The sequence below is a fragment of the Aptenodytes forsteri genome, unplaced genomic scaffold, assembly GCF_000699145.1.
Source record: "Aptenodytes forsteri isolate BGI_AS27 unplaced genomic scaffold, ASM69914v1 Scaffold267, whole genome shotgun sequence".
NCBI classification, from domain to species: Eukaryota; Metazoa; Chordata; class Aves; order Sphenisciformes; family Spheniscidae; genus Aptenodytes; species Aptenodytes forsteri.
In genome coordinates this window covers 2,845,763-2,855,961 of record NW_008794173.1, presented here as the reverse complement: position 1 = coordinate 2,855,961, position 10,199 = coordinate 2,845,763, and the positions used below count along the sequence as shown (strand labels likewise).

Sequence of the window (10,199 nt, the reverse complement as noted above, 5' to 3'; positions counted from 1 at the left end):
CCGGGCAGGACCCACACCCCCCCCCCCCCGCAGCTGGGGCCAATTCCTCCTCCGGCCCCAGTGGACGCGTGGCCCCAGGGTGGTGACAGCCCCGGTGGCGAGGGGGGATGCCGTGGGAAACCTGGGAGGAGGAAGGTGACCCGAATGGAGCCGCTGTCCTTAAACAGCCTCTGCCTTTCCACTGGCGAAATCCTCCCAAATCACAAACAGACGGTCCCTTTTTCTTCCTCAAATATTTCTTAAAAAAAATAAAAAAGGGACCACAAATAAGACAGCACTGCAAATATTTGTAGATTCAGATCAGTTAAGCTTTGAAAAACTTCAGCTTGCAAAACTTCAGCTGAAATGTGGTTTCTCCCCAGTCAATGGTTATTTTCTCTCTGCCAATGGGCTCTGCCCTCCTTCCCACCCACCCCACGCTCCCGGCTGGGTCTGCAGTTCAAGGGAGCAGGTGAAGGACCTCCCCGCTCCTGGCACAGCCCTTCGTGCCCCGGCCGGGTCTGGAGGCTCACCCCTTGGCTGCTGGCATGTGCCAGACTGTGGGCTGCAGCCCAGGGCCAGGGCTCAGGCATGGCCACCCTTCCCCGCCAGAGCTGCCACACTCCAATATTCATTTCTCCTCCATTAAACAATTTATTTTCAAAGTGCTTCTTCTCCTAGACCATCTTGAGGAAATACTGGGGGCAACTGCACTCACTAAGCCTGCTAAATAATTAACCTCAAATAAGTAATGGCACTGGGCAACAAGTTAATTTTATCCCAATATTTAAGCATCTACAGATTTTGCAGGGTCAATCAGGAAGGCTTCCCCAGGAACCCCGTTGCCGCCCGCAGCCAGCTCCTCACCGTTAAACACACGCCTGCGTGGGCAGGGCTCCCTCCCAGGAGCACGATTTCACATGAATTCTGTCTCTACACACACCCTTGGCCCCTGCTCTGCTGTTTCAGTCTCTTTGGCTGTCGCAGCCCATTTTACCAACACCAGCTGGCGTCTCGGATGTGAGGATGGCGGCGTGTTCTGGCCTGTGAAAAGCAGCAGCATCTCCGACGGTCCTCCTTCCCTCTTCCTCGCAGGAGCCCTTGCCCCACTGCAGCTCCTGCTCTCCTGCCCTTCCCTCAGGCAGCACGCCCACCCCGAGACCGGGAAGGGAACCGAAGCAAGACCTGGGAGACTTTCATATCCAGAAATAGTTTACTTAAAGTTTTAGGAACATTGTCGTGTGTTGTCGGTTGTATTTAGGAGAACAATTATACAGAACATTTGAGTTTAAATTGGAGCTGAATGTTCACGTAGGAGGCACAAAGCCCTGTGCTTGCCATCTTTGGCCATCGACAAGAGGAAATTGAGAGGTTTGTCCTTTGCAGATTCACAAGCTAAAACACTGGCATCAGTTACTGCAATACACGGTGCTCAATTGACCGTTAGACAATGCAACGTATCCCTGTGCTTCCATGAAAGAGCTAGATTAATATTAAAAACCCACCAGGTGAGAAGTTCAGCTCACCGGTTCAGCTCTTACGGACTGCTCCGACCGGCAGACGCCAGCGCTTCGCACCATCCGTGCGGGACCCCTGCACCATGCGGCAGCATTTGAAATGAGCAGCGTCCACGTCCACAGAGAGGTTTCACAGCAGCAGCACTGAAATTCACGTATCGGCAGCACAGAAAACATTACTGGCCCTGTGGCACTGTCACCCCCCAGCCTTGCCACCTCCCTGGGAAGGGCGGCCGAGGTCCTCGGCACACCATGGTGCTTGGTCGGCACAGCAAGACCTGTTGCCGTACGCAGCTGTTACGAAATCCCTCACCCTGCCCCGTCTGTTCTCACCTGGCAGAGAGCAAACCTGGCACAGCCGGGACGAGCAGCTTCAAGCATCCAAACGCCTGGATTTTCCAGTTAAAGGAACCCAGTGCAAAGCTTGGGGAGAAAACAAACTAATTCAGGTAGCCAGCATGCTGGGACACAGGAACAGATGTGGAGACTGGGCATGTCTCTCTGGCCAAAGCCACTTAGAAAGCTTAACCTCTGCGCAGCATCCTGAGCATGGAGAAAGACCCACGTCTTAGGTCCTTATCACCCTAGCCATCCGACCACAGCCAGGCAAGAGGCTTTTCACCTGAGCCGTTCATGCGAACACGAGCTGCTCACTCGGGGCCGCGTACAAACACGGCTCTTCAGCTGCAGGAGCACGGCAAGTCCTGGGAGATGCCCACTCAGACAGGGTCTGAGCATCCCATCGCACCCCAGTCCCTGTTCCCCATCCTGCTGCCTGCTTCTTCATTAGTTTTTATTTCATCTCCCTATCTGTCTGGCCACAACACAATGCAGATGAGCTGAATCAGCAAGCGGGATTGCTGACACCGTCCTCTGCCAGGGACCTTTGCTGTGGGCGGAGAAGGAGATCACGTCAACTGTCTGGGGGCTCGAGTGCCGCACTGTGCACTGACCCTCTCGGCTGGGGTCCCAAAGCAGCCTGTACCAGCTAAAGGTCACACACACAGCCAGACAGGATAGAGCGGTCTTTGTACAGGAGCTTTTATTTGAAACGATGGACTGGACACAGCTGTGGCACAAGACGCTTTTCCAATAGTCACACAACACAGTCTTCACCCATAGCCTATTCCTGTCGCACGTAGTAACCTTGTGAAGCACCTTGATTTTTATTAATTTTGTGTATTGCTTGCTGATGGCTCTCTATTAGACAGGCCAGCATACCCCCATAAATTTAACTTTCTTGAAACCCAGAGCTCATGACCTGCAGAAGGCAGCTCCAGCGGCCTCTTTTGTGCTAGACGATAAACTACGCTATGTTTTGCTATAATGTCTTCACTTGGGGTGAATATCTTCTCATGCTTAGTTTTGATATTAAAATTGAGTTTCAGTGTAAAGACTCACATACGTTTTGAGCTGTTAGATGCATTAATTTAATGCTTTCGCTCCTGACACTTGAGAGGCACAGGATTTTGTTAAGCTGTTTAATTGTAGTAAATTTTTTAGCAGACAGTATTTTACAAGCTGCAAAAATACCTGAAAGGCTTGAGTGGATGCCAGCAGTCCAAAAAGCCTGAAGCAATCATGTGTATGCTGAAACAGGGACTTCAGAGGACAAGAATTACCATTTATAGATCACAAAATCAAAACCCAAACCAGAACACGCTACAGTGGTACCTGTTTTCCAAGTAGCCAAATAAAGACATTAGTGATGGAGGATTGTGTTAATGGGGGCAGACTGTGTAAGAAGTTGATGCTACTATGTGTGGATCTGCGGTCACAGTCCAGTAAGATAAGCCCGACAAAGGTACCATCGTTGAGGACAATCCTTGTACGTAAAGTGGACTTGACACCCCTCTCACCCGGAGACCATCCCACCGCAGAGAGGGTGGTGGGGATGACCCCTCGCAGCCCCCAGGAGCGACGGCTGGGGACAAGGGGAGGGCCACCCACCGCCACAGTGGACAGTTAGGCAGTGCCGGACATGGAGGCAGGCACCGGTCTCAGCATTATGCCTCCCTCCCCGATGCCGTGTTGGGGTGCCAGCGCTCCCCCCAAAACCCCATCCTCTCCCAGCGCCTCTGCTCTGACATTTACTCAAGCTCCCACCACACACATTCTTCTGCAGCAGAGAAAACAAGAACCAGCTCTCCTCCACCGCCTCCCTTGTGAGGCTTTATTGGTTTTTAACCCTGGCAGTGGTGGAAAGGGGATCCCCTTTACCTACACACCTCCCCAGGCAGGGGAGAAGACTGCACAAGAAGAGGGGTCTGTTGGAAATCCCACCTCTAAAGGGCTTACGTGTAGGTGCTGCCCCACAGATGCAGCAAACATGCCAACCATAGGGAGCTGGGAGCAACCTCAGCCCTCTCCGCACAGAGGCACAGGACGAGGGTCCCCACCCATACAGGCTTAGCAACAGACATTTGAGGTCCAGACAAGCATCCCCCACCCTGGGGACATGCCCAAGCCACCCACCATAGTCTCATCTGAACTTGATGCACACCATATAGCTCTTAAGCTAGCTTGCTTGGTGTCAAATACTCAAGAAAGGAAAAATTGTCACTGCACACTTCATGGGGCTCAATAGTGTCGGTGCTGAGAGCACAGCACCCAGCTCATGGGGTCCCCCAAGCCTGGGAACAGGACTATGCTGCCTGGCACAGACCCCCCCTGCCAGCCCCTGGTTTCACGCTCAGCTGGGGAGGGTAGGTGGCTGCAGGGGGAAGCAGCTCTGGAGGGGGGATGGCCAGCATCCCCATTCAGACACAGATGTTTAAAGAACACCCTACTGCAGTCAGGGGTCTGGCTCACCCCTCCCCTGTGCTCAGATTATCACAAACCCTGCAAGGACTACGTGGCCAGCCAAGGCAGAACAAACCAAAAACACCCAGGGAGAAGACTGCAGCACTCAGTTTTCTGTGATGGTAGTAGTTTAGAATAGTCTTTCACTTTTAAAAACTCAATGTTTTGTTGATTATTTTTTTTGCATTTAATTTTCTTCCAGACACCTGTGTGCTGGCTGTGCACCTACCTTGTAGGCAGATCACTCTTGGAGGTAACCAGCTGTGTGCACAAATCAACACTGACTGTCCTGTTTGGCTGTTAATGGCTGTGCTGAAATAGCATTTCATAGGTGACTCACACTATTCCTATCCCTTCTTACACCGAGTGTGTGCACTTGTGGCTGCCTTAACATCGCAGGGTTTAGAACAACAATGCGCCTGTAAGTTTTTTTTTTTTTTAAAAAGATGTAAAGATATTTCCCTTGTAACAAAACGAGGAAGAGGCAATAAAGCTAAGCACTGGGCTTTATTTTTCATTCCCACTTATAACCAAAGTAGCTGTATCCAAGGCTGATCCAAGAGAGCTTTATTATTCCTCACACAACTTCAGGTTTATGCATCCTCTCTTGACTTGCAGCATCTGATTGAGTTTACAGAAGCAACACCCCCAGGCACTCAACACATCCCTTGAATAACCCAAGATGGACAAGCGACCCCAGGAGCACGTGCACCGTGATACCCTGCAACACACGTCCATCACCCCCACAGCTATGGCTGTCTCTGCCACCTTGGGATTTTCCTGCTCTACTCCAGCTCCGGAGCAAGCATTTCATTTAATTTTTAAATACCCCAGCGTTTCCAGGAATATCAACCATGCAACAGCACAGGGCTGGACAAAGCATAAGAGGTGGTTTCCCCCCCCACACACGTGTACAGCTATGTCTTTAGACCACATTGGTCTCACCTACTCAAAGATAGTGATGGACTTGGCCTGCTCCTTCCCCAGCAGCGGAGCAGGGCACCCCCTGACACACACAGCAGAGGGGCAGAGTCCGTCCCGGACTCACATGCTTTAACCCTGCAGCAGGTAGTTTCCCCCCAACGCTCATTTGCAAGTTATTTTATCATAAGCAAGCAAACATCCACAGCATGGAGCACGCTTTAAAGAGAAACAGCATCTTCTGTAGCAGAAAAAACCCAGCAATTGTGAGCTCATTGTACACTCACCTCTGCAAAAAATATTCCAGTTCTCTGGCAAAGAATGTAGACATTTAATATAAGAAAAAAAGACTGAGCACACAGATATCTGCCAGCCTGGACTAGTTAATATTTTCAGCGACTACCAGAAGCATCACTTGATGTAGGGAACAAATACTATCTGCAGAGACTCAGTGCCGGATCCTGGGACAGTGTCACCCCTATCAGATCCAGGAGGGGAAGGGGACCTCCCCTAGGGACAGGAGAGCTGCACGATGAGGAGCAGGGCAGAGCCCAGGGCGAGGGTGCTGCCGGCTCCGAGGGGAAGGTACGGTTCCCTGGTTCTCGGAAGGGGTCACTGATATATCACAGGGAAAAACTAGCATTGCAGCATTTCAGGCACCCCCCCGCCTCCGCCAAGACAGCTTAGGCTGGAAAGCTGTTTTCCATAAAATTCCTGGTCAAACCCAGCCAAAATAAAGGCCCATACTTTACATGCTTAACGACCTCCAGCATCGCAGTGGGAACAATGCTGCTCTGTGGAAACATGCTCGCCTGGAATAACAGGCAGTCGGAGGCAGGGGAGAGGCCAGGGAGCCTGGTCGGTGGGACCTGCCAGGAATGCTTTTGCATTCCAGTTTCAGGGCTAAAGCTCACAAGGGTTGAGCCAGTCAGCTGCTCCGGGGCAGAGCTGCACCCTTCCCATCTCACCAGGGTTAAAACCAATTGCCCTGTGTGCCAACTCATTATTTTTACATTTTTGTACACTTAGGAGGAGAAAGCTATAGCTACATGTTGCTGCAATTTTATATTATTTGGTTTCAGAAAGTAATCACCTGGGTTAATCAAATTCTTCAAACCCATTGCTCTAGTACAGTTGTCAGCAGCCTGTTAGTGTAACCTTCCAGCATGGATTTCAAAAAATACTAACAACCCTTGTTTTTGACCACGACTGTAGGTTTAGTATGCCAAAAGTTACTTTTGAGATGTGTTATTTCCAAAAGACTATTGCAAGATCTTAGTCATAAGAAGCTTGGAGAGACTTTATAAAAAACAGCACAACACAGAACCTCCTTTCCAGTCCCTCCTAGTCAGACACACCATGTACCTCCCACCCGCAGGCGTACGAATTTCCTTTGCTTCCTCCCCAAGGAAATATTCTCCTGCAAGCTGTATTGGATGCAAGGGGGCACTTAGTTGCTTGCAAGTGAATAGTCAGGCTTTAATTTTTTTTTAACCTTCCCCTTCTCATGTACTTATCAAATGACCCCAGTCCTGGTGGGACCTTGGGGAGCCCACTTCGCCCCCGGGCTGATCCCTGCTCAGAGACATTTGCTTTTGCTGCAGGTCATGCACAGGAGGCTGGCGTTGTCCAGAGTGAAGGGTTTGCCAGTCAGCAACGTCTCGCACTCCAGGCAGGCAAAGTGCTTCTTGTGCCAGGCCATCCCTTCTGCCTTCTGGTAGTCCTCCGAGAAGATGATCTACAGGACAGACAGACAATTGCTTATTTCCACCATCTCGCCAAGCCGGAGCACAGCAGGAGCAGGGAGAACCAGCCCCACACCTCCCACCAAGCCTGTTGGCCATGGAGGCCAGGCTTTGGGAAGGGGTAAATAAACAGCACGGGACTGCTCCTGAGCAATTAAGCCAAAGTCATGGGCTGCAATTAAGCACTATAAACCCATCAGGTTTTAAATGCAACTAGAGCTGTATTGTTGCTCTGAGATAGATATGGTGCAGTTAACCGAGCGTCATTAACATCACACAGCTTTACCCCATTTTCTTTAGGCACCTCCATCTCCCCAGAGCAGCCGCAGCCCTGGTGACCAGCACCAGAAGGATGCTGCTCCCAGCCGGCATGCCGGGAGGCACGGGTAGGCAAGCAGGTTAAGACACATGCCAGAGAATCCCTGAATTAGCCTGCGCCAGGCCCCCAGCGCAGGCAGGGAGCACCGGGCAGAGGGAACCCAGCTGGTCCCTACCTCATCGCAGCCGGCGCAGCGTGGCCGGAGGCTCTCACAGTAGTGGCGTCCGCACCAGGCGGCCCCGCTCTTCCAGAAGTAGATGAGGTCGACGAGGGGCTCGGAGCACCGGCAGCACACGAAGCACGCCGGGTGCCACTGCCGGGAGTAGCCCGCCCTGTCAGCGTACACCACCGGGCAGTCCCCTGGTACCGCCTGCTTGCAGGTCTCGCAGCGCTGCAACAGAGAGGCAGTGGAGTGAGCATGGGGCTGGGCACGTGTCAGGCGGGAGCAAAGCAGCAATGTTCAGTGCACGGGATGGATGTTTACTTCTCGGACATACTGATTCACGGCATCTTTTCAATGCATTGTTCTTAACTGCACAGCTAGCAAAACAGAACAACACACTCTCCAAGCACGTCCTCAACACTTCCCACTTTGAAGTAGTCTGAAGGACCTACTGTGTTCCTGCTTGACATCCCACAGCGCCAAGGAGGGCAGTGGAAATAAAATGTTTAATTCCAGGACTGCTAAGCTGTGTGGCTTAGGTTGTTTTTGTTTGAGCTCTTGTTCTGTGGAGGGAAACTTGAGAATACCAAAGCCAGATTTTACAGCTGTATCAGCTTGGAAGGCCCAGCAAACACACCACTCTGAAGTGAGGGTATAGAAACAGTGCAGCGAGGTGGAAGAGCAAGGCAACACTAAACTGAAGAGAAAGCAATAGTTGCAGCTCGAGAAAAGTGCTGGGAAAAAATGTCTCAATTGTGCAGTAGGACTCAGACATCAGAGAGCACCACAGGGCACCCATGGCCAACAGAAGCAACATCTCCAAGCCTATCGCCCCACGTCTGTGCAAACATTTGGACTGGTGCTACATCTGGACAGAGTGTCAAGCCATAATATAATTAAAAGTCATTAGAAATATATATTTGCCAGCCTTCACCTGGAATACTGTTTACTTTCTTCCAGCCAGATCCTCGGGCAGGTAAGAATGGCACCACCCACCACCAGCTAAGTGTCTGGCCTTTGGGACCCCCCCGAGCTAAAACCAACCTTCACTAAAATCCAAAGGTTCTCTGAGAGAGTGAAGACATCCTATAGTGCAGAAGCACAGCATGTCAAAGACGTTATTTTGCATAGAGATTAGGAACTTTGGTCTTTTCTCACTGTTTTTTAATATATACATCTATGCATAAGACAGATGTCACTCTACAGATTTCAGCACAGTGCTTTCAATTTATAACAGTCCAGAGAGACAGAATTAGATTTAGCTAATCTGAAGATTAATTAGCATCCGTGCATATTACACACAAGACCAACTGGGTTTATTCTTTATCTGTGCCTGCAGAGTGATCCTGCGATTAGTTAAGAGCAAGCTTTAAAGCTCTCCTCTCTGAAGCTGACAGCTGAGGGGCTGTTATTTAAGTTCCCATTTAAGCCTGGATAGTCCAGGTCAAGCTGCCGAGTCTGTGCTTTGTCACTCCCTAAAAGAAATGCTCTTAAGTAGCAGCTGGAGTCTCTTCCAGCAGAGCCCTTGGCTGCAAGGCCAGAATTCTACTAGCAATCTCCGCAGCAGGCTGGCCGGGGCTTTTACAAAACCAAGACAGCATCAAGCAGCTTGTGTGTCACACGTGTTGCAGTTTAAGCTGCTGTGCCCAACCAGAGCATTTGCACAGCATGTCCCCTCCAGCACGCTCCGAGGTCAGGAATTTCCCACCCTGTGCTCAGACAGCTTCATTTACAAACACCCCGATTTAAGTCGACAAGTTTCTAATAGGTGGGTAGAAGAGACACAAAAACAGAATTCTCAGCAGAAGGTAAACTAACAGTTCCTGAGCTGCAGGAGGGCCCCAGGGATGGGGCAGGGACAGAGGAGGGGGACCTCCCGCAGGGCAGCCGCGGTCCATGTCCTGAGGAACAACACCCTGATGCCACCACGGCCTGGAAAACCCTGCGGTGGGTGTACAGGACCCCCCCGGTGATCCTCACTGCTACAAGCCCAGTAAAGCAGCAGCAGAAACAGCCTCTCTTGGGGGCACAGGGAGAGCGGGGTTTCTCTACGAGTTCTGCAAATGTCAAACTACAGACGAGTTTCCTCACCACATCCAGCCCCTTTTGCTAGGTCATGGCATGAGTGCTAAAAAGACTATTCTTTATATCTAAGGAGTTCTCTTAAACTCATTTCTCCCTTTACAGCAGAATGCTACAGGTCTATCCCCACCCACCAAGTGGCTTCTCTTTGTTTTGTTACTATTATTTCTAGCACACCACGCATTTTGCTATTGCCTCCTCCTTCATTCAGTCTGTATTTTCAGTAATGGCCCCACAGTCCTTGGAGTGGTTCCACCAAGCTGACGGGCATCTCCTGTTTTACCAGCAAATCCCGTATGACGAGCAAAGGCAGCACAAGAGGAGACAAAATGCTTCCTGGCTTGGCTTTCCTGTGAGTCTGAAAGGGGATATGTCTGCTTACACTGCTCCTTCCACTGTGAAGGGCTTCAGATGCATTTCTAAGTACTCCCAAGACCCACGCCAACGAAGGAGTAAACTCCAGCGCGGTGCAGAAGCCGTGCTATTTCTGGTCCGTATGAACAAGGAAACCAGTACGTGAAGCTGCCGTGCTCGGTGCAGAGCGGCTGGCAGGGCACTACTCCCGGCACACCAGCCTTGCTGTCAGTGAGGGAAGATGGGCACCGATGAATTCTGCACCCATCATACGGGACCGAGGCTGTATTTTCCCCATTGCCCCTGATACCTCCCCC

The 10,199-nt window shown here is 51.0% G+C and overlaps 1 protein-coding gene across 1 annotated transcript in view; it reads right to left on the bottom strand.

Annotated features, from left to right (window-relative positions):
* Nucleotides 1-2,522: 2,522 nt before the first annotated feature.
* LMCD1 (LIM and cysteine rich domains 1) overlaps nucleotides 2,523-10,199 on the bottom strand; it is a 19,454-nt gene continuing 11,777 nt past the window's right edge. The window contains exons 5-6 of the mRNA XM_009283658.1: nucleotides 7,459-7,674; nucleotides 2,523-6,957 (exon numbers count right to left, since the gene is read on the bottom strand). Of these exons, the coding sequence (XP_009281933.1) occupies nucleotides 6,799-6,957; nucleotides 7,459-7,674 (375 nt within the window). The 3' untranslated portion in view covers nucleotides 2,523-6,798. The remainder of the gene's footprint in view (nucleotides 6,958-7,458; nucleotides 7,675-10,199) is intronic.